The sequence below is a fragment of the Haemaphysalis longicornis genome, unplaced genomic scaffold (genome assembly GCF_048455015.1).
Source record: "Haemaphysalis longicornis isolate Haplotype H1 unplaced genomic scaffold, Haemaphysalis longicornis Haplotype H1 scaffold_1, whole genome shotgun sequence".
NCBI classification, from domain to species: domain Eukaryota; kingdom Metazoa; phylum Arthropoda; class Arachnida; order Ixodida; family Ixodidae; genus Haemaphysalis; species Haemaphysalis longicornis.
In genome coordinates, this window is record NW_027526203.1 from 172,499,668 (window position 1) to 172,524,208 (window position 24,541).

Below are 24,541 nucleotides of genomic sequence, written 5' to 3' on the forward strand. Positions count from 1 at the left end.
GTGCTTGCTGTATTCCCCGTCCACCACCCCAGGAAACTGCAATGGCCAGCCGGACGACGACATAAAGAACAAGGACGGCACAATTTCTGACGACATCGTCGACTTCATCTGCAGCTGGGAGACGCAGCTTTCCCACGATGAATGCGTGATGAACTTCACTGGCGTCGTAAGTTCCACCACTCCTGGGCTCTGCACTCGAGGGGCGGTGTGATTTTACTTCCTGGACGGTAACTTTTCTGGGGCATAAGAACTACCTTCAGAATGCCGAGAAGTTTGAAGCACCTATACAATTCGAGTAGCCAACCCACTGCCACGTATATATCGCGTTCTCAACAATCACCCATTCGTTGCAATGTGCGGAGTAAACGCACGAAAGTCGGTCAGCGACAACCACGCGCACATTTTTAAGCCTCTAGGCGAGAACTTCCGACACTCGAGTATTCCAGCGTATACTTTGACGCTGCTGTATGCGCCTGTGGACCAGAATAAACCGAAAACTCAAGTTGGAAGATGTGACCGGAAAAAAAAGAGCTTAGCTGCAGGAAAATGGAAGCCGCATGAAACTGAGCTTACCTTTAATTTGTTATTGATTGAATTGATTTTGTTTCTCAATATAGCTTGAACTTTCCCCAGGAAAAAGGTGGGTGGTGAGACACTAAGAAAGATAGTAGAACCGATGTCGATGAGAAGACAAGACACTGCGAGAACATTTACATCAGGTGCGAAATGGCGAGATAGAAGGGTTTGCCCGCACCCACATACCGGTCGCTAACTTTTATTGAACATCGATATTTTAATGATTAGCTTCCACTTTGGATTGACATCGTTGCAAGAGCCACCCTATCAGGGTGTCCTAACTGCTTCATTGAGGGTTGCCGTCATAATTAGTAGAGAGCCATAAAAAGTTTGAAATTAATCATGCCAGGTTGTAGTAATAATTTGTTATGTGTTCCTCTGCCGTTGACATCGCATCGCAAAAAACAGACAGGGCCTCTAAACGTGAACAGCGAATGACATGTTTACTGCGATGAGGGTTGCGGCAAAGTGATGTTAAAGTCCCCTGGTGACTTGCAGCTTGCAGCACTCGGGGGAGTGCTGAACTAACGATTTCTCATTCCGCGAAAGCTACAGATGTCGAGTTGATGGATCGAAGCTGAAGGACTATTTTCTGGTGAAACCGCCGCGGCTCGTCTGCTTGCGAGGTAAACTTCATATCCCACTTGAAACATATCCTCAAAAATTAATAATTTAAGCTGCAATTGGCGAAACTTTATGAATAACGCTTGTTACCGGCCAACTCATTTCGTGGAGTGCAAGAGGTCCCAAAAACGCACAGTACAGCAAAAGTTATCCATTCTGCGCCCCACTTAAGGCGTGGTAATATTAAAATACACCCTGTGCATCAGTGACATCATAAGCCATAGTTAGAATATCTCTACCACCCCTACAGGTGTCATTCCGGTACTGTATAATCTGTCTAGGCGCGAATGAAGCACTTCGTTATTTGTGCGTCAGAGCGTTCCGCATGATTTGCCACCATCATCACTGATTGTCGACCGAGTCTACCGCAACGGATTCATATTTCAGAGACCTCCGACTATTCCCGACCTGTGCCAGTCTCTTCCATTAGTCACCCGCGAACAATTGCTTTCATTGGTTCACCGCCTACCCGACTGTTAGAGGTTTATAGCAGAGCGGAGACAGGGCCCCGTACGGTACGCGGCAGTAGATCGCCGCCACTGCGAGTGCACGGAGGGGTCGTTATCGATTGTGCGCAGGAGATGGGAACCCGGTGGAGCGAAAATTCAAATTGTTGGGGCGTTACGCCCCGAAACTACACGAGAGCTACAAGGCGCACCGTAGTGGAGGGTTCCGGATTAATGTTCACCACCTGGGGATCTTTAACGTGCGCCGAAGTCTCGACACACGGACGTTTTCGTTTTTCATCACCTGCACAAGACAAGCGGTAAACGCATCCGGGATCGAACCCGCGACATCGGGCTCAGCAGCACAACGCCTTAGCCAAAGAGCCACCGCGGCGCTCGACGCTAATCGTGTACCGGGCGCCGTACCCAGACCACCCTGTCTACTATAACCCTCTATCGTTTTCTGCCGCACCCTGCTGCCCGTCCCTTCCCTCGGTATTAAATGCTACTGTCGCTTTCCCGTTGTTCTCGATATTAGGCATCACATGACCTGTTTCACGTCTTGGTGACAAAGCCGGTTCTACAGTTTCGTATGTATGTGTCGACTAAGGTAAAATGGTCTCCTGGTAAAGAGTTAGCAGGACTCTACATAGCAACACCGTGCTCTACGCCATACCGGAAGGCTTTAGCCGCAGTAATCGTGTCCCCTTTTCGTGCAGGAGCCAACGGCTCCCCCGCCCCCAGGTGCCTGCACGGAGATGCTGGACCGGTCGGTTTTCGGAGAGTGTCCGAACCTGATCGATGTTTCCAAGTACCTTGACCAGTGCCTCCACGACACGGCACTGACTGTGAAGGAGAACTCTGCCACCTGTGCGTCGCTCGTCGAGTACGCACATGCGTGCTGCCGGGCCGGCGTGCACGTGGACGACCTCTACATACAGCGCTTCTGCAGTGAGTACAAACCGCATGCAGCCACTGTGTCCTTTTTCAAAGTTGTACATCCTTTATTATTTGCATGTCGTTCCGAAGCTGTGATGGGATGGGGTATTTTGCTCACGTAACCCGCAGCAGTACACAAATGGAAATGCAAAGGTACTCTTTCATAACTGACTAGATATCTAGAGACAAATAACGTTTTCTTATTTGTGTTCGGTCTGATAGCGCTAAATTCGCGTTTAAACGAAGCGACAGGTCAGCGGGCGAAGCAACACATTTTTTTAGAAAGACTGGTGAAGTTAACGCAGACTTCGGCGGTGGATGTGGTGAGGCACACCAATTTCCGTAACATCGCTCTCATGCTGGTACTTAATTGCAAAGTGACACTATATATATATATATATATATATATATATATATATATATATATATATATATATATAGAGAGAGAGAGAGAGAGAGAGAGAGAGAGAGAGATACGGGACGAGGGACTCGGTAAAGATACATATCAAGGTTGCAGTCGTCATTGCCAGTGCTATTCGGCTTTTTTTTTTTTTTTTCGAAACATTTAATAGGGCCGAATGACGTGTGCTTGTCACGTTTCTTTTTTGATTCATTGATAAATAACCGAAAATATAAGTCGAGAAAAAATCCGCCGTTCCCGGAAAACGGCGGATTTTTTCTCGACTTATATTTTCGGTTATTTATCAATGAATCAAAAAAGAAACGTGACAAGCACACGTCATTCGGCCCTATTAAATGTTTCGAAAAAAAAAAAAAAAAAGCCGAATAGCACTGGCAATGACGACTGCAACCTTGATATATATATATATATATATATATATATACCCTAAAGAAACTGCGAGTATGCTTCGCACAGTGCACCCGATTGACCAATCGCGGAGCGACAAATCCAAGAATTTATATTTAGATGAATAAGAAACCCAACGTAAGGTTCGATGAAGAAATGCGACTAGAAGCCACTCAACGCAAAAAGTTCGTCATGCATTGCCGGCCGGCACAGCACAGACTTGATTTTTTAGCCAAATCGTGTGTCACACCCAATTAATACACGTACACCTGCGATAGTTATTTCGAGTGCACCCTTTCAAGGCTCTCTAACAACCGGGTCAATCAAACTTCAAGATCGGTTACTAATCCCTACACACCGCAAGCGAAGACGAAGCCGAATGGTGCTAACTGAAATTAAGGTATTAGTGAAAACCGTTGTAACCCGGTATTCGCTTTCTTATCCTGGTGGCCTCGCGATGGCGCAGATTTTGTTGATGCCATGCCAGAATGTCCATCCAGCCCAAAACGGAGGGAATGTCCACATCTTTGGAGCACTGGGCTCTGCAGGGAAAAGTTCACCGGTCCTGCATGGAGATTAGGGAGAAACGATTAGAGCCTTCCTTTAAAAAATGAAGGAAATAGGTGGTTACAGGGTCTACACGACCATAGCTAGTTTGAGGAAAAAGAGGAATAAAAGAGGAAATATCAGTCTCATTTCAGAACTGACAAAAAGACAGTAGCTAAGCAACTCGCTCCGGCGAGATGGGATTTGGTATCACCCCGATTCAAAAGAAAACCTTTACCCGTGATGATGATGATCATCCTCCTAATGGCGTCAGACTGCTCCGTTCTCTTGCCGACGGCAGTACCCCTGCCGACCACGCCGTTAGGAACGTGGAGCTGTTGTCAACTGTGCAGACAGCCCTTTGAACTATGTTGCTTAGAGGCGTAGCTTAAGGCGGATATCTAGAAATTTGCTTCTGCAGACGAAGAGTTTCGTCGAGACATTGGTGTCCGACGCCCAAATTCACTAAGCAAGTTGTGTGGTCGCCTACGATTTAGGTCGGATGCGTCGAAAGACCAATCGCAGTCTGCTGGTGTATTCCAGTCACCAATTGCCGACTATATATAGGCAAACTTATGCTGTGCTGTCGGTGCCATGCCACGGTGTGGCTTGCGACCGTCACGCATGCAGAGCATGAAGGCAAATTTACGAAAGCTTATCTTATGCTGCTATATCAAACGTAGCTATAGAGTGGGCAAGCTTTATATAGAAATATTAAAACGCAGTGTGCAGCAGAAGGAAGTTGTTTTGCTATCTATTCTTGAAGGCTAGAATTGTAGCGCGACAAAAACGCTTCAACAAGATACGTAAAAATGATTAGTGGCTAATGAACTGTGGCATACACCGCTCAGAAAGATGTAGGGAAGACGCAACACAAGTGCGCACCTAGGAAAAACGATTTTCTTTTTTTTGTTATATTCACGGTGCGCCTTTTACGTTTAGTGTCTCAAGAAAATGACTTCGACTATATTGTGGTTAGAAATGGGTGGCTTCATGGACGTTGGCCTTTTATCCCCTCCTCGCCCGCGTTTTTTTTTCTCCCCCGCAGACATATCGTGCCCCGGCGACACTGTATACATGAGCTGCCACGATGGGTGCCCGCAGAGCTGCGACGCCAACCACCACCAACAGGCCGCTGATGCGTCTTCCAAGGGTGCAGTATCAGCGAAGGGCCACTACCACACGGCCGACTGCCGAAAGCTGCTGGTCGACGGCTGCTTCTGTCCGCACGGACTGGTCTTCGTCGATGGCCGTTGCCAGTCACGGGAGGTTTGCGGTACGGGCGTCCTCCTCTTCTTCTTCTGTTAGGACTTTTTGAACCTAGCCCGAGAGCTGGAGGGACCGGCCACGGATCATGATGGGAGGTTATAACGGGAATACGGCATATGGCCGCTGTACTGCCGGCGTTGAATGTGCAATGAAACGAGGCAATGAAACAATAAGTGATAGGCAAATTCCTTGTGGTCACGCTTCACTGCGCGGCATAGCCTTATTTTAACGCTCGCAACCAACAAAAAATATAAAATGCCAAAACCCGGTAATATGGTGCCTTGTGTAATGCAGTGAAGTAGGGTAAATAATTTCAATTGCGCAAAGTTCATTTTTACTTTGTTTTTTCAGATCTTTGCGACGAGGAAGGGCACAAGGTGAGTGACGACTTTCTGTTCAGTCTTTTCATTTCAAAAGCCTGTTAGTTAGTATGCAGACACCTAAGCCGTAGCTTCCCTTCATTAGTTGATACATAGAATACTTACGCGAATGTTTGGAGCCTTGCAATCGGTTAAAACACTCACCCGCTTTGTAAGCAGTATGATGGTTGCATACCCTTTAAACTCGGCCTAACGAGGCTGTATTTTTCGGCGTGAGTCGCCCAGTCATTGCCCGCTCGTGTGCGCCTATGGATTTTACGTTCGTTACTTGGTCGTTCTGTGGGACATTCTCATTTGCGATTATTTATGGTATCATGCTGTGACTGCAACCCCGTGTCAGTCTGCAATTTTCATAACACCGTGCACGACCATTTGTGCACCCGACACGGCTAATACTCGTCTTGTGAGCTCCTTAGAGACCTGCCCGCCTCTTGGAAACGTACAAAATGTTTTTTTTTTGTTTCAAGCATACTACTCTGCTGAAAATGTACACCTGAAATGATGACTCCTTTCCTTGGTCTGCGCACTACCTACTGTTCATGTCCCGAGCGCACCGTCTACGCATGAGCGTGTATGCCTACTTTTGAAAAATCGCATTGCGGAGAATGGAGCCAGTGAATAAAAGGCGCGTGCCATCGAAAAATGAACGTGCCGGGGTTGGAAACATAGCACAGTGTGACATATCCACAGGGTAGCCCATAGCGCAAAGGCGTATTGAACAACGCTTTATAAAACGACTGGTCGAAACCATTTCAGCCAGTCACCAAGTTCAATCAATCAATCAATCAATCAATCAATCAATCAATCAATCAATCAATCAATCAATCAATCAATCAATCAATCAATCAATCAATCAATCAATCAATCACAGATGATTAATAAATCAAATTAATTATAACTATTGCATAATTAATTAACTAAATGCAAATTGACATGCATGGCGGCCAAGAAAGCGTGGCTGGGCAACGCCATTCTGTCGGGAAGTGAAGCCCCTCAATCACGGCTATAGCACGAACAATGCCGTGTGAGCGAGAAAACGCATTGCAAGGCAACAACCAGGATAGTCTGTGCGTGGCGCTGCAGGCGGGAGCGTTCGAATGGCGCCGTCTACTACCGTGCATATAGCACAGCGGCGCTCCCCCTGCCTGAGCGCTTTCTCTCATACTTCCCTTAGTGAAACTACTTTAGATTTGACGCGTTCGCGTATATGCCCCCTCATTAAAGATTTACGAAGACTAACTTTGAGCAGAACTGGCGACACCGAACGGCATCAGCGACACCGAACCGACACCGAAAAGGTCACATAGCATGGACGACGCCTTCATACCCTGAAGAGTGCGGCTGTTTGGCGACGCAGGTGGGCGACGAATGGAAGCCGGACTCGTGCACGAGCTGCACGTGCAAGAAGGGGGGTCATGCCGACTGTCAGCACGAGGTATGCCCACCCGACCCGGTCTGCCGAGAGGACCAGAAGTTGGTGAGGCTCGGCGAGGCCCACCAGTGCTGCGAAGAGAGGCACTGCCGTGAGTTCTCGATTCCGCTTCCCACTGAACCCCGTTCAGAACTCAGGTCGCCACTCTGCTGTACGGCTAATTATAACTCTGTAATGGTGCACGTCGTCTGGGGTGCAGTTACCTACCTAGTCTGCTCCAGATATCGTCATCTCGACGTTTAAGACATTATTTTATCTATCGATGCGTTCGAAAGACACACCCCTATACAAACATGACTTCGCAGTTGTCCGTGTGTGCCGTGTGATATTTTTCCTGCTACGTTGTTCCTAATGTCGGGCAGAATTGGACAAATTTGCTCCTTCTTGCTTGGCATCGCACAATGTCTAGCGCCAAGAAACGGTAATGAGTACAGCATTTTAAGGTACTTCTTTAGCGATGTTCGCTTACTGATATGCGTCTTGAGAAATTTTGTGTTGAGGGTGACCCGCGAATGCCCTCTGTACTGGTAGGCACTTGAGACATATTTGATAGATTGGCATTGCTTAAATTACCAGTGGTATCACTATTACGGACATTACACCCTCAGGTATAGTCATATTTTGACACTGCGTGATGGTATTTACATTTTATGAGATCCAGGACGCAGGTTCGATTTCTGGCCGCGGCGGCCGCTTTTTTGATGGAGGCGAAAAGCGAAAACGCCGTGTGTCGGGATTTCGGCGCACGTTAAAGATCCCCAGGTTGTCAAAATAATCCGGAGCCCTCCTTAACGGCGCGCCTGATCGCCCGCGTTGCGTTGGAGCGTTAAGCCCTACAATCAATCAATCAATCAATCAATCAATCAATCAATCAATCAATCAATCAATCAATCAATCAATCAATCAATCAATCGATCGATCAATCAATCAATCAATCAATCAATCAATCAATCAATCAATCAATCAATCAATCAATCAATCAATCAATCAATCAATCAATCAATCAATCAATCAATCAATTTTGTGAGGTTTCTGTAAGGAGCCCAATTATCCGAATATATAATCACACAATTATTCATAAACATATTTTCAAGTATTCATAAACTAGATCAAGTGCGAAAGTATTTGACTGTTATCACTGTGGTAGGGCTCTGTCGCGCACAGTACTGCGCAGACACCTAGGTGACCTCTCCTTGTGTCTTCAAGTATGACTACTCCTTAAAAAATGAAAATCGAGGCGTGAATTGCATTGAAGGGAGCCCACGCAAACGCGTCCAGAATAGTCCTCGGCGCGTCCAGCCATTTGTAGTCTTCGCAGGAAACGGTTCGCACAGTGGGCGTGCACTGATCTGGTCGCTACGGCCATTCGTGACATTATGAGAGCGTAGTTCAGACTAATCGGTGTTGTGATAAACTGCGGTCGTTGCCAAAATTTTCAAAGCTGACGTGCTAGCACTGAGTGTCTGTGGGGAGGAATGGCCACCGTAGACATACCTGTGGATGGAGCTTCTTATTCTCAGCTCCTAAATTATGGCAGCCGCCAGTGGATTGTAGCGTTCAGATTATAACACGGCGTTGTTCGCTAGGTAATTGCCGATTGTGACTGACAATTTTTCTTGCCGGCTTCCCGGTTATGTCAACTAAAAGACCGAACGACGAAAACGAGCTGCCCTGCACGAAAGCAACATCTGTGCTTAAAAGTTTCTTCCTTATTCTGTGGTGACCGAATATTAACAGCAACATGAATTTCACCTGATCTAAATTATCGTATAAATATTCGTGCGAGCAACGCAAATAAATTAGATTATGTCCAAACAAGAAAAAAAAGGCAGAATCAAAGACAAAAAGTCTTGAAATGTTGCCTAGCATTTGGATAAAATTGCTGTCATTTTAACCACCAAGTAAAATACGTGGCGGGAACAAATTAAACCAAATATTACCAAAATAATGACATTTTAAGAAAAGACATTGTTGCTTTGCGGTGTAGCCAGGCAGCTAAGATGAGCGGAAACACACCTTGGTCGTGAGTCGGTTTCCATAACACTTCGCAGGTAGAGGGACGAAGTAGTGCAATGCCAAGAACCGTAAGCGTGTCACTTCATTACGGTGTCTGCACACAAAGAAGGCATTTTTGCAACCTTTCCGTTCTGGTATTTCAGAGGACGTTGTCGAGAAATGTCCTGAGGTGATCCTGCCGAAGTGCCAGAAAGGTGACGTTGCTAAGACAAGGACGGATGAGAAGGGCTGCCCCGTCTACTTCTGCGGTAAGAGTGTTGCCATCAATGCACGCACAAAGAAAACACACACACACAAAAAAACCTAACGTAACCTCACCTACCAGCCTAACCTAACCCAACCTAACATAACCCAACCCGAGAAAATCTGTGATAGTGCACCAGTCTACCCGCGTAGATCAAAACTGCGCCCAAACAAACATTTTTTTTTAGGTATAGCATGCCCCGTTCTAGGATTGAATGTCTTATAATTATGAGGGCTTCAAACAGCCTCGCCTTGCTCATCTCCAGCGGGCCGAGGCCGGTGTCCTACTGTGCACTGAGGCGCCCTACTAAAGCCTCCACACGGTTAGCTGGGCGGCTCTGCGAAATAAATATTCATTATTAAGTTACCGTACGCTATTACTTTTGACATTGTGGATCATATTGAGCTGCATATCTATCAACCATACAGTCTGATTCAGCGCCTACTCATTAGCGAAAAACAAGTGGCCAAGTGATTTTCAGCGTGGAAACCTTCATATGTATAACAGGGAATGCTCGCAAGCTTAGTTTGGAAAATTCCGGAAACAAGATACGTAAAGTTCCTGATAATGCCTGAAACTTGACGTATGACACACACACACAGTACGTCAGCATTTGGAACGTTATGGGCGAGCATTGTAATTTTGTCGCTGTGTTACGACCTCAATAACTCTAATCTCTTAAGATATCCAGCGTTAGGATCGATATTAAATGCTATTTTGTTCTAATAACTGTAAGGCAGAACGAACGAACGAACTCATAGAAGTTGTGCGTGCCTGCTTCAGAGTGCGATCCTGCACTGTGCCCTCCCGTGGTGTGGCCAACGGACCTGGAGATCGGACAAGAGGTGGAGATGACCCCCGTCGGCTGCTGCGCAAGCCTTCAGGCCGTCTGTTACCCGGACAAGTGTCCCCCGCAGCCTCAGTGCCCGCCAGGCACAGAGCTCGTCGCGACGCCTGGAGCATGCTGCAGCAACTACAAGTGCAGTGAGTGCTTCGATCACGTAACTAGTTTTTAGTGTTTTTAAAATGAAAATTGGCTTAGAGTCGTCGCAAAACTACCGCCGAGATGAGACTCAAGGGCCGGACTCCCATATAATTTCGGTTAACGTAAGGAAATGCTGCCATATCTGGTAGCGACCACTGTCGCTTGATTTTTGAATGAGGGGAAATGCAGAGACTTCCATGCGTGTGACACCTGACCCACGTTGACGCTCAACAACGTCCTCTGAAACCGAAGCATTTCAGAGGGATTTCAATTATTCCGAGGCAATCCACAATGTGCTCACCCCACCCTCCGAATAACCAGGTTGTAGATTTGGTGTATTAAAAACAGAATTTTAACCCCCCTTCTTGTGTCACTATAATACTACCAGAGATACTACTAATGACCATGGTCTCGGGGAAGGCAGGTCCTCCGCCACCTACACCGCGCTTTAGGTTCTATAAGTTCTCAACAAAAAAGTAGCAGTAGAGCTGGGTTGTGTCATGCGTCACGTATCGTGCCACGTGTTTTTTTTTCTTTTTTTTTCGATTCTGGAGCTACCAATGATTTACATTTGCAACTATTATAGCGATTACGTGTGCTATCTTGAACAATTATGTATTTATTATGCATATATACGCGTCACGGTTTTTTGCGTTCAAGACTTTGCTGGGGTGCTCGCCAAATAAAGAAGGCTTAAGCATTAGAAGATATGACCTATTTCCCCATACCTTCCTTGGCTTCCCTGGTTGTTGAATTTCATTTATGCATGTATATGCGAGGGATTAAAATGGCTGAACAGAGGTTATGGGTGCCCTCACATGTGCTATCGAAGCAAATAAACAAATAAAGACCTATATTTTCCGTCCCTTGATTACCCGGTCGGTCGGCACTTCTAAAAGTCTTTCTTTATGAAGGGCAGCTACATACATTCGTTGCGCGTCCTTTCCCAGCGTCATTGAACATAACTTTGCGTCTGACAAGACTCAACACACTGCTGAATATGCCATATGCATTCAAAATACTGTCGGCGTTAGAGCCTGAATTTTAGACATCAATACTATCACACTCATTAAATAAACACGGGCGTCGACTGACTCATAAACTTTCTGAGCGATAACACACCACGGCTTGTCCTATGGAAGAGATTAAATTTTCGAGGAGTCGCAGGTGAGCAATCTGCGTCTCAGAAAAATGGGAGAATGAAGACACTCGCAGTTCCGATCTATCAACACTACAATTCTAAAGTTTCTTCAAGACACTCAGTTTCTGGTGTCGTAGCTTCTCTAAGGCAGGCACATTTAGCAGTAGAATTGTCAACAAGAAGACTGATTAAAAAAATCCGACTTCGAGTTGGTATTAGCATACCGTTTTCAAACGTCGAATGTGATCGCTAATAAAAGGCTTGCTCTAGAATCTGTAGTCAATCTTGCTCGCTCGTAGGCGACGAGCTTACCCTTCCCACGTATACTTTTGCCTTCAAAAGAAGCCATCGAAATCTGCTTCAGTTTAGTGCCCTGGATTGCATTTTGAGATGACGTGCTCCCCGTTTCTTCGCCTGCAGAAGCTCCCGAGGGAGTCTGTCTCTTCACCCACCAGTTTGAAGTAAACGAGGATGGTCGGGAGGTTCCCCTTGAACTACACCGGCAGAACATCTCCTTCTACAAGGTGAGCTCCGGGTCGGCTGGTCTATCTGCCTGCATTTGTGTTTACTAGAAAAAAAAGAGGAGCGCAGGTTCAAGGGCGTTCAATTCAAGGGCGTTCAATTTCGAAACTTGTCAAGAATTGTTTCAAAGTTGTTATTTTGTCCCCCATGTAAGAATGAGTTCATAAGATGCCAAAGGTTGCAAAAATGGTAGCGAAACCAACCCTCGAACGGACCGTGGACCAGGCAAACATGCCAGGTTGTCATAGCAAGAGAAAATATTGGAGGAAGGGGGGTTGGTGACAGTCGACATGAACCAAATAACGTCAGCTTTTTTTTCTTCTGCAAGCGACATTCGCAGGGTGTACACGCTCGAACTAAAACGTACGGGAACAACAGCCACTACCAAGATTACACCTAGTGTAGACCTGCTAGGAAATGCTATTCGGTTTTGAAAAATAATGTTAATTGAGCTACAAAGATTACTTACTATTTCAGGTTGATATTACAAAAACATTTTAAAATGTTCGTGCTCTCCCGCTTTGGCCCGATGGAGCATTAAGCAGTATATGCGGACCTGCCTGTACCAGTCCTTCTCCTGCTTCCCTCCACTTTTCCTGGTCTTGTTTGGGACTTCCTTTGTAGAGTTAAAAAAAAGCAAAGCAGCGGGATTGGCCAGCTTCTTGTTGATAGTACTCTCGTTGACCACAAAAAAAGTTTTGCTTCCGGGTTGCATAACCCCAATCAATTTAAATACACATGACGCACGCATAAAAACAAGGACGGGTGCAAGGACGTTGGCACTTGTATGGTAGGTTAGATGAAAATGTTTGCCTGAAAAATTAATAGCGTCCTCGATAAACGCGCACCGGGGTTGCCCCCAAAACCGGCGCCGTGCACAGTGCCTCACGACGGTGCGCACCGGCACGGAGCGTTGATCGAGGACAAACTGAGCGGTTAACCCTAGCGCCATTTCTTAAGATAAAAAAGCAGCTCATAAAAACGTTCACACGTGGCGGTACATCAGCGTTATGTGACACAACGCTACTAGAAAGCGATATTTATTTAAGGCCAATGATTATATGTGCACACAACTCAAATCCGTCGCACCTGCGGGACAACGTACCTCCACCGCTTCCACTAAACAGCTACCTACAAGCTGCTTCTCATCTTTGTTAAAGCCACAATGCGAGTGCCTGTTTTGTTCCACCCTTCTGCTACAGTAAAACATGTAGGTCTTCATGGTCTAGGCACTCCAGTGACTGTTCATGATAATTCAATCGAACGAAGCGAATGCAAATATCCAACTGGCTGGCAATGCATGCAGCCTTCTTTGCAGTACACGAAGTTCGCGTCCTCATTTACAATCTCTGGCCGTTGTTACCGCCCGTTCGGAGACTGTCGCATCGTTGCCAGAATAATTCGCAAATAAGAATAATTCGCAAATAAGGAAGCCGCTTCACCAGCGGCGTTCACGACGTATCTTGGGATTGCTCCCCGGCCGCCCGTCGACTCTCTCGGTCGCGGCGGTGCAACCAAAAATTGCCCCGCCACGCTGCGCCCCGGTTTATCGACGACGGATGGTGCACACCGGTGCGGTTTATCGAGGATGAAAAGGCGCACCGGTGCGCCTTTTCATCCTCGATATGGCTATGGCTGTGGCTAACCCATAGCCATACTCGCCAGACGAGCAAACCTGAGTCCTAGATACCACAACTCAAGTAAGCGTCGGGAAGCGCCTTCAGTTGCGGCGGATGGGGTGTTGGGGAATAGGAAAAACCAGGAGATGACGCCCATTTTCTATTTGATCAATCCCCTCGGCCACCTCTAAAAAGGCGTGAGGGAAACTACGCAGATAGAGTAGGCTGCACAGGAATAGCCACCAAATGGTGGGGCGTGAGTTCAAACAAAGTTTGCGTTTATGCTGTACTTTTCAGACTGGTGGCTTCATAATAAAGATGGCGTAAAAAAGAAAACCAACATCCGGCCCCTTATATCCGACCAGAAATATGGTTGGTTAAGCCTTCATTACTACGATAATTAATGTTTACTCCGAGCAAGAGTGTCAACACGAATACACATCTCTGCCATGTCACTCAAAAGCTTCCCTAGTACACTAACGAGAACAGTCGTTTCCGTCAAGCGCATTGAATATAGGCTAACACTTAGACGCTGTTGCCATTGCCTTATAGCGTGGTTTTAAGCGGCCTTTCACGGTTTAGAAATCTCAAGACGAGCGATATTATAACGGTGCTTCTCCATTCCAGTAATTCTTCGCTCCTAATGAAGTGATCTTTGTATGGCCATTTGTCAGCAATTTGTTTTCCGTTTTTCCTTCTTGTCCGGCACTATGTCGACTACCGTTTACGTATCCGGTCTTCTTTCTGATCCTCTTCGGCATAGGATATCCCTAAAAACTCTTTTATCCTAATCGCTAGAGATCCTTCTCCACAGTAATCCTTCAGCCCCTGTCCCCTGTTCTATGTGCTCTAAATTATTGCAGTTACAAATGCAAAGCACAGCGTGACGCGGAGCTGCGAAGCTTCGAGGGCTTGAGGTATTTCTTTGTGTTACCTAAGCACATACTGGAGGGAATTGCCGAAGTTTGGTTCGGCTTTCAACTTTGTGCACAATATTTCCAGCACTGCGCCAACAAATTGCTCACAATAACGAGAATAACCGTTAACCTTTTATGTAACAGGCGGACAGTGTCTGGAATGATGGACTCTGCCGGAACTGCTCCTGCGATGGCTCCGGATCGCAGTTCATGGCGCGATGCACGCACGAGACCTGCTACGAGAGCTCTGAACTGCCGGATGACAAGGTGCGCGAAGGCCTCTCGCAACAAAAATACATCGACAATGAAAAACACCACTTAGTGGCCCAGTTGATGATTTTTTTATTTAATTGTCCCCAAATCTGAATCTTTTTTGACTCTGACTTTTTTATCACCTGGCGTATTATAATCGCTACCCTTAGGCTACATTTCACTTCGGTACTTCGGTGCTGTTTTGACTAATTAGAGACTTTGCTGTGCTGAATGATCTTTTTTTGTGCTGCGTTCTGGACGCCTTAATTTGTTCGGCATGGAAGAAGACGCTTTAAAAATCCTTGTCCTGTGGCATTACGTTTCAAATATTCCGCGGCAGGTGTTGCCCCAAGCAAACGAGTGCGAGTGCTGCACTGGATTGTCAGATTTTAAAATGCTGGAGTTCGTTAGAGCGACTAAATTCGTTCAGTTTCGGAGCGAACACCCTGCTGTTTTGCGTTGGTTCGTATATCAGTCCTCGTATTTAACTGCATCAGATAATCTAGGCGAACTGAGAACGAGTTTATATACCATTGCACATACGCAGGTACGGTATCAGGGGAATTTTGTTAGATTGAACCCAGCTATTGACGCCATCACATCATAATGGACCTTCTTGATTTACCAGTCCTGGACGGTCCAGGGGCAGTCCGAGGACTGCGTTCGGACCGGAGTTCCCATAGGAATACATGGGAAAATCGAACGCCGGATCGCGTCTCCGGCAGTCCCGGATAATCGAGGAGGCCCAATTATGACTTGTCGCAGTATATGTGTAAAGTACGAAATAATATGAAATATCAGGCTGGTACATCGAGTGAAACTGTCTCCGGGACATAGGATAAATGCAGATAATCGAAATGCGTATTGCCGATTATACTACTCCATAGTGTAATATATTCTTTGCGCTGCCGATTATTCTACGGAGTGGTATAACATAGAGAAAACTATAGGGATCCTGACTCACAGGCTGGAGTTTGTTATGGTTTTTCCAATTTAAATGTTCGTTCATTCCCCTTTGTCCTCAGGACTACTATCTAGCAGTGGTGGACGTTCCCCATCGTTGCTGCCCAAGCATCGTTCGTCTGTTCTGCAAAGACGAATACGGAGACGTACGCGAGGTAAGTTAGTTCAAATGCATTTCACTTCCTGGGTATTGGCCAAATAAAGAACAAAATTAAAAACTACGATTTAAGGTAAAGTGATGAGCTTGATGGAAATGTTTGCTGTTCACTTGGAAGGACAGAAAAGGTAAAATACTCTAACCATTCTTAATGTCTGGCAATTATACGTTGACTTTAAGAAACTCAGGTGTAAGTCATTTTTGTAATATTCGGCCGTGGAAGAACTGCAGGAGTTCTCGGTATATATAAAACACAGAACTCCGCGATTGGCTCGCAGCAGCATCTACAATAATAGCCTCTGCGTTGCTTTCACTGCATTGTTCTTCAACGCTGATATCGAGCTCTTTTATTCCTGCAACTGAAGTGAATCCACCGTGGTGAAATTGCTTCTGTGTCGTCACATAAGCTTCCCACAAAAAATTTCCGTACCTCAACAAAGATGAAACAGAGGAGAATCTTTTAAGCGAGTGTCTGGTTCGCCTGACGTGCGTAGATTAGGGATTTTTGGCTGGAGTGTTTCTTGGGCACCTAATCTAAGAAGTGGGCCAGTAGCCCCTGAGTTTCTGTGAAGAACTTAAAGGCTTCCCCAAAACCTCAAAGGCTGTCTTTCTCCCCTTGGCTAGGCGACACAAACATACCCACATGGAATTGCCGGGCAGCGCGTTTCCAGACTACGAGCTGTGCTCAGGGGCTTTTTGCAGGCTACCGATAGGGGACGATGGTGTCGATAAAGCAATCGACTGTGGAAACACCTTGCACTGCTTTGATACCCTAGGGGTGAGGAAAATCGCAGCCGGCGGCGACAGTACATAAGGACACTGCCCAAATCATTTTTCGGTGTGCTGTTTGTGCGTGGATTGTCTGTGGTTGTGCCGCTTTTGGGCTGAGTTACTGGATAATTATATCAGCCGAAATGAAGCTTAGGCGAATTGGCATAGCATTAGGAAAATAGAAGCACCCGCCGCGGAGGCTCAGTGGCCAAGGCGCTGCGCTGCTCAGCGCGCGGTCGCGGGTTCGATTCCCGGCCGCGGCGGCCGCTTTTCTGATGGAGGCGAAAAGCAAAAACGCCCGTGTGTACGAGATTTCGGCGCACGTTAAAGATCCCCAGGTGGTCAAAATTAATCCGGAGCCCTCCACTACGGCGCTCCTCAGCGCCTGCGTTGCGTCGGCGCGTTAAACTGTAATCAATCAAGAAAATAAAAGCTGAAAGAAGGGAACACGAAGAAGCGAACACAAGCTTCAAGCTTGTTTTAGCAAAGGTTCCGCGCTGTCTCTACGTGTTCTCCTTCCTAGTGTTTTAAATTACAGCGAAGCGGTTAGCCTATCGTTGGTCGGAAAATTTCGTGTTGTAAACCAAAAAAACCCAGGCATGACCCAGCAGTTCTCGCCAAGGGCGCCGAGTGCATGCGTCAGGCTAATCAGGCGTGCGTCATAGAGCTCAGTATTCGTGTGAAGAAAACATTACAAAAGAAGTATCGGAACAGTGTGATGGATGATAAGGCGTCGGTGAACAATGGGAACCCCCACCCCCATGTCAGGCGTTTTTTTTTTTTTTTTCGAAATGAGCCAGATCCAGAAACCGAAACTAAATCGGATGAAACTGTAGTGACAGAAAAAAAAACTCGGGAACTTTCCCATAAAAAAGAGGTGGAAAGAGAATAGTTGAGATAACTCCATGATAACGCGTACGCAGATCGTAGTTCGTATCGAAAACGAGCCAGAACCTGCTGTTTCACCAATCGAAATGAGCCAAATCCATTTGCCCAATGGGCGTTTGATTTTGGTTTGACTGCTAGGACTGTTTCGCGGGTGTTTTCGGAAGATTTTTTTTTTTTTTTTTGCTTTTCGGAGAGAACTTATTGTGAATTCGGACGGCTATTACGAGATCAGCGAATAGTCTGTCCCCAGATGTCAACGACGAAGAGAACGAAATGAAACTGAGAGATGTGAAACAATGATTGCATTTCGTCTCACTCTACCCTACAAAATAATTCTGGTTATATTTATTGGTTTGCTCCCATATTTACCATTTTAGTACTCAACTAAATAGCCTTCGCTTACAAGCCCTAGAAAATGCCCCCCCCCCCCCCCCTCTATGAGAGAACGAACCAATTAAGGTGAAGCAAAATATATGAGCAGCCTTCTTGTGAAGGATTTTGGAAATTAATGCAAAACAATGAAGAGCTTGGTTACTTCGTGACTGCCTTCAGACATGCCCAAGAAAATTATCCTGGGGAAGAATTCGAAAAGAGCTGCTGATGGTGCCAAGAGGACCCACCTGCTCTCCATGTATAGTACTACTGCGCTTGAAGCCCTGTTGCATATTTTAATGCCTTTTCCACTAAAACTCAATTGCACCATGCTTGAAAGTCAATTTAAATGGAGTTTGCATAAGAATTCTGCATCAGCTTGAGTGTTTCAAACAATATGAGCCAAATTAAAGTTTATCACCCAGATACTGCTCATATTCACGGTATAATTTTTAATTACTTGTGGCCATAAACTTTCCCTAGCTGACATTTATAATATATCATCTGATAGATTTGATGGCGTTATATTTAGGCCCGGTAACAAACTTCCGTTTATTTCTCAAATTCGCGTTAAGTGGATCTGGCTTATTCGAAAAAAAACGCTTCATGTGTTCCTGGTAAAGATTGTGTCTCCAACTTATGTTTGAAGGCTAGGCAGGACTAGGGCCACTAAATAGAGCAGTTCTTGCCCAAGACGCCGAGCGCATGCGTCAGGCTAGGCGGTAGCCAGCATTTGCCGCCAGAGAAGCCGAGCGCAAGTGACAAGCCCGCCGAGAGGACGAGAACATTTCATACCCTTTCCCATCAGCATGTGTAGCGATTTGCAACAGCTTCGCCGGACATCGACTTTCGCAGGGCGGGATGGCGACCGTTTTTAAATAGAGAGCATTTCTTTAACTCACGATGTCACCCGTTCTAGGCGTCCGTAGTAGTCCGCATCGCTCGCCCCCTACACTATATAAAAAATAATACTTACCGGCGCCTGGTTTCGATCCCACGACCCTGCGGGCGGAACGCAAGGTACATGGTGCTCTACCCACTGCGCCACAAAGCCGACACAGAATGGAAGGCTACGAACGCGCATTATATCCTTGACCCATTCAAACTACGTCAAGAAGCTGCTGATACAACGCATTCACTACCTGTGAGCGGAACGCGAGGTACATGGTGCTCTTCCCACTGCGCCACAAAACCGACACAGAATGAAAGGCTACGAACGCGCCTTATATCCTTGACTCATTCAAACTACGTCAAGAAGCTGCTGATACAACGCATTCACTACCACCAACTCCCCAAACACTAAACGTTAACGCAATACACCCACCCCTTATGCGACGCATTTACTCGAGTCCCCCTCGCGGGGAGATGGGCCCTTTTTTCATTGGCGCTGTTTTTGCGCTTATTGAGTTACGGCAGAGCTGAGGACCGGTAACTGCACGAGACAGGGAAATCGACCAGTACTACCTTGCATACGCAGGTGGCCGGTCCGAAACCAGTTGGCCGCACGCGTCGATGCGCCGACTATGTTCCGGATGCCGTAGAGGGACTGGTTTTTCTCGGTGCTGTATCTCGGTATTGCCTTCGTTGCAGCGGAATGTGGAGTTCGCTCGTGCCAGGATACGCCGAGCATCCTCTACAGGCCACATTGCCGAATCGGTTAAAATTGCGCAAGGAAGGAAAACTGAATCCTTGAATCAGGGCGATACCACGAAGAAGCTTCGTTTTGCCGCGCCGCTTCTGGGGGAGATGTTGGGATGTAGCACCGACGGCGGGCTCAAAAACTACTCTCAAGGTGAACGATAAGATATCGAATGTCAATGCCAGGGCAAAAAAGAGAAAAGACTGTGCACTGCGCAATTAGGCTGTTACAACTGCATGTCTATTTATGAACTCACTTGTGTGGCAAGTACAAGGCGTTGGCGGTAATGTATTCGTGAATGCCTGGAAAGTCAACATAACCATTAGAAAATAACCTCGATTGGTATTTCATAATTGTTTCCAGTCAAATTGCACTCATGTAACTGTGAAAGGAATGGGGTGGGTTTTATCTTTTATCCACCCTGCGCTCCATAAAATCCATAAGCCGAAAAATAATACAGGAGCAATTTCAAAACATTAGATTATATTTCGAGTAACGCATGAAAGAAAACGTTTCCTGGTGCGTACAGTGCAAAATACAGCTGCTGGCAGCAATGCGGATAGAAGTCTGTAAATCATTTTTTTTATTATGCCTGCTCTCAATTAGTAACATTTTCATTTAAGCAGGTGCAGAAATGGTGTGGCTATGTCATTAAAGCGAATTGCGGCTACAGCTCAGGCGAGATTGCTTCAGCTCAGGCTTTGCTGGCGAGGATCATGGGCCCCTTTTCCTGGCTTTACGACAGGCGCGCTCAGAGCTTACAAAATTTTGGGCGCGCGCATTGGCGATGTTGTAGACGCTCTTCAGACTTAAAAATAAAAGTTGAAAAAGTTGTCGAGGGACCTTCTAAGAACGCATGTGATTACGGTAAATGTATTTTATTCAAAGCCGGGTAGCTTTTGGTGTCTTAAGTGTTTACCTTCTAATCGTTATGACCTGCTAGGTTAGATATGTTTCTTTGTGTTAGGAAGAGTGAAATAGTGCCAGACGCGGCGTTTTTTTTAGAAAAAGTTTGGTGGACTTTGCTTTAGTAAATCGCTTATATTACTGTTCGCACGGCACTTTAGACGGAGCCATTATTTTGTGGTTTAATGGAACCTTAGGCCAACGTCTCGAATTGGTAGAATAATTTTTGTTCTCAATAAATATAAGGTAACTGAAGAAATTACGGAATGCTGCATGTTTTTATGCTTCCAGATTTCCTAATACATTTATCACGTTGAAGCGTATTACAGCGGCGTGATATATAATTTACCTGCTGTTAATTGTTTTTTTCCTAATGAATCAATGTAATATCATGCGGATATGTTCTATCTTTTATAAGAAATTATGCAAATGCATCAAAATCCCTAAATTATGAACATTGATGAACAGTACCTTATTTACAATTCTAAAGTTTACGGCACTTCAGGAACAAAACAAAGGCAGCAAATCAGCTTAATGTTCCAACTTTCGCCCAATGTCCTATTGGCAACACAATGTAAATAAGTAGAAGTCTTTTGAGTTCATTTACCCTTAGGTACACACATAGGCAACAGCTTTACGTCACTCAAAAAAAGGTGGCGGTAAAGCAGTTTTGAAGTTCTATACCTCTCACCCAAAATAAAATCTTTGTATACGATTTAAACTTCATTTTTACCCTAGAGAGATAGAGAGAGATAGATAGAGAGAGAGAGAGAGAGAGAGAGAGAGAGAGAGAGAGAGAGAGAATAAACTTTATTTCGAAAAATATCAGTGATTATGCATCTTGAAAGCAATATGTTTGCGGTTAGATCGCGTTGATGGCTGTCAACGTGAACTTAGCGACCTCGGCAGCCCTGGCGACCAAGCGGGCCTGTGGGTCCGGGTCCGAGTTGCGCAGCATGGCCTCCCGCCGTTCCTCGGAGGGTATTTCGGGAAAGGGGTTTTTCGGGCAAGCCCAGATGATGTGGGATAGTGTGGCATAACCGCCACATAAGCAGCAGGCTGAAGTAGGGTACAGGGTTGGGTGTATGTGCGTCAGGAAGGCGGGATTTGGAAATGTGCCTGTCTGAAGAAGTCGCCACGTGTGAGCCTTAGAATTGTCTAAAGTTTTGTCCGCCGGAGGATAGGTCAAGCGGGAGAGGCGGTAGTGCATAGTGATGTCGTGGAAAGAGACCAGGCGATCCCGCGCAGATCGCGCCCCGTGGTAGGGATAGAGTCTGGGCCCAGCCCGGATCGTGAGTCCTCGGGCGTGTTCGTGGGCCGCTTCGTTCTCTTCGAGGCCCGAATGCGGGGGCATCCAGGTCAGAAGAACTGGTTGTTTTAGGGGTCGGGCAGAGTTTCCTGTCAAAATTTTGAGTGCGGGCTCTGAGATGCGTCCGGTGGAAAAATTTCGAATTGCAGTTTTAGAATCAGAAATGATCGTGCTGGGAGTGGGGTCGAGTATTAAAGCTAGGGTTATGGCCGCGTCTTCCGCCGTGTCTGGGCGGGTGGACCGAACGGTGGCCGAATTGAGAAGTTCCTTGCCGTTGTTCATGGCTACAATCGTGTATGCGTCGTAGAATCTGTATTTTGCGGGGATTGTTTCCGTATATCTTGTGGAGTGCTTCCGCTCGCTTTAGTCTCCTAGCGACGTGGTGTTGAGGGTGCATATTGCGCGCAACGGTTTGATTATTATTTGGCAGTGTATTGACGCGGGGATGGGCTGTAGTTGCGCGAAGTTTGTATGGTGACCGATACCAAGTTCTTGAAGGATGTGCCTCCCCGTGCTGGTTCGGGCCAGTCGCTCATACTGACTCGTTAAGTGGGCTTCTATTAGCTCTTGAGCTGTATTGTGCAGACCCATTCTGTCCCATCGGGCAGTGGAAGTGCCGGGAATGAGTTGAAGCGCTAATTTATGTGTTCGTCTAATTAGCACGTCTATTTTATCGAGGTCGGCTTTAGTTAGGAGGAGATAAGGGAGGGAGTAAACTAGCCAGCTTAGGACAAAGGCTTGGAGAATGCGAACTTTCTCGCTTTCGGTAACACCCTTATGGCGTTTGGTGACCCTGCGGACAAGTCGGGCCGTATAGTCTGCGGCTCGGTTCATTAGGCTTATGAGACTGTCACTTTTGCGGTTACTTTGTATTCTTAGTCCTAATATTCGGATTATCGGGACCTCTGGGATCGGTTTGCCGTTTATGAGGAGCCCGATGTTCGGTTTCTGAGGTGGTCTTTGAGCCGGCGACAGAAGTAAAAACAACTCGGATTTAGATGGAGAGCAAGACAGTTGCACTCTGCCAGCTTCCTCAGTGACGATGTCGATGCCCATCTGAAGGATTTCCTCAATTTGGGCATCGCTACCTGTGTTGGCCCACAGAGTGATGTCATCCGCGTAGCGGTTATGAAGAAGACCCCGAATTTTTTCTAGTCTCTTCGGGATTTTTAGAATGGCCAGATTAAACAGGAGTGGAGAAAGCACGGCTCGTTGAAGAGTACCCCTTCCTCCAAGCGAGAAAATGGGGGTTACGAGGTCACCCACGTGTATGATAGGCGCCCTGTCTGAGAGAAAGTCTTTGATGTAGTTATAGGTCACGCGTACTCCCAAGATTGATCAATTGCAGGGCTTTGAGAATTGCCCCGTGGCCAACGTTGTCGAAGGCCTTGGTCAGACCTAGTGCTAGCACTGCCGATGAGTCTAACCTGTCAGGCGAACGTCGTATGATGTGATGATGGAGTCTGAGCATCACATCTTGTGTAGATAAACTGGCACGGAAACCTATCATCGTATGGGGGAATTACCCTAGAATACCCAAAAGTAAAACATCGTATCTGTTTGTCCGGTAGTCTATATTAAAAGTACACAGCCTGTTTATGTCCTAGAGGTAACACAAAGGAAAAGTCAAAAGAAAGGCCACATAGTAAACCGGAAGGAAACGCAAAGTAAACAAAAAAGAAGAAATTATTTTTATGAGTGTAGAAGTGTGCGTTCTAAAGCGAGTACTTTTTAGGCCTACTTGGTTACTCTTTGCCATGGGCCATTAAGCTAGTAGAGTTAGAAAACCCCACGTGTACAGCGGCTAGATCAACGATACTTCTTCGATAGAGAAAACTCGCGTGTGGGCTTGACACCGGTTGTATTTAGCGGTGTCGCAGTGACCTTCCCGATTCGCCCATTTCTTGCGCCCTTTGAACGGTTTGTTTCGATAGCGCGAAAAGATTTGCTTTCAGCTCATGCATTTCAACGCAGCCCGGCGACGTGTGGCAGTCCCGCGTAAACCCATGCCAGTCTCATGTCTGCGAGAGAACAACCGCAGGCGAGGTGCACAAGGTGCTGCGCTCAATCGTCTGCTCCAAGTGTCCTGAGGTAAGCCCCGGCTCAGAAATTTCATAGGGAATCCCACAGCATACTGCAGGCAATATTTTGCGCTCGAAAGAGAGTGTTTAAAAGTCGTTCCCTCTCGTAACCACGTACTTCGTGTACTTCGCACTGATTAGTATATGGGTGCCTTTAGGAGCAGATTATGCACTTATGTTTGCCCACTGGGAAAACACGGTCCGTCTCACCGAGGCGCCTCCTCTGCGCACTCATCGATGGCTCTGTTCCGCGTGGTGCATTCAGGATTCGCAGGAGATGCCTCCAGCCCCAGGAGAATGCTGTCCCCGCTGCCAGGTAGTGGCGTGCGACGAGGCTGGCACTCTGCATGCCGTAGGCACTCGATGGAACTCTACCACCCACCAGTGCTACGAGGCATCATGTGTGCAGCACGGTGACAGCGTTCGCACAGTCTACAACAGCCCATCCTGCGCCCCGGTTCCCAAGCGGTGCCCAAAGGTATTAAAATGCCGCCACTGTTCTAGCTCAATGCTTTCCAGCAATAGCCACCTCTGAAGCGTTGTCGTATATACGCGGAATGGTGGTTCACTGGCCAAGGCATTGTTCTACTGACTCTGAGGACGTGGTTGTATTCCTGGCATGGTGGCCTTTTTCCTCAAGGAGCAGAAAGGAAACACGGTCGTGTGTTCCTGATTTCGGTGCACATCTAACATACCCAAAATGTCCTACTTGTGTTAATGTCTAACTTGGGTTGACTGT

At 46.6% G+C, this 24,541-nt stretch overlaps 1 protein-coding gene across 2 annotated transcripts in view; it reads left to right on the forward strand.

Annotated features, from left to right (window-relative positions):
• Window positions 1-24,541, forward strand: part of LOC144139377 (hemocytin-like) — a 224,618-nt gene that overhangs the window by 191,883 nt on the left and 8,194 nt on the right. For both annotated transcript variants that reach the window (XM_077671743.1, XM_077671748.1), the window contains 12 exons: window positions 33-166; window positions 2,366-2,597; window positions 4,988-5,215; window positions 5,560-5,585; window positions 6,946-7,111; window positions 9,180-9,284; window positions 10,064-10,264; window positions 11,827-11,930; window positions 14,609-14,731; window positions 15,742-15,834; window positions 23,696-23,812; window positions 24,068-24,280. In XM_077671743.1, the coding sequence (XP_077527869.1) occupies window positions 33-166; window positions 2,366-2,597; window positions 4,988-5,215; window positions 5,560-5,585; window positions 6,946-7,111; window positions 9,180-9,284; window positions 10,064-10,264; window positions 11,827-11,930; window positions 14,609-14,731; window positions 15,742-15,834; window positions 23,696-23,812; window positions 24,068-24,280 (1,742 nt within the window). The remainder of the gene's footprint in view (window positions 1-32; window positions 167-2,365; window positions 2,598-4,987; window positions 5,216-5,559; window positions 5,586-6,945; window positions 7,112-9,179; window positions 9,285-10,063; window positions 10,265-11,826; window positions 11,931-14,608; window positions 14,732-15,741; window positions 15,835-23,695; window positions 23,813-24,067; window positions 24,281-24,541) is intronic.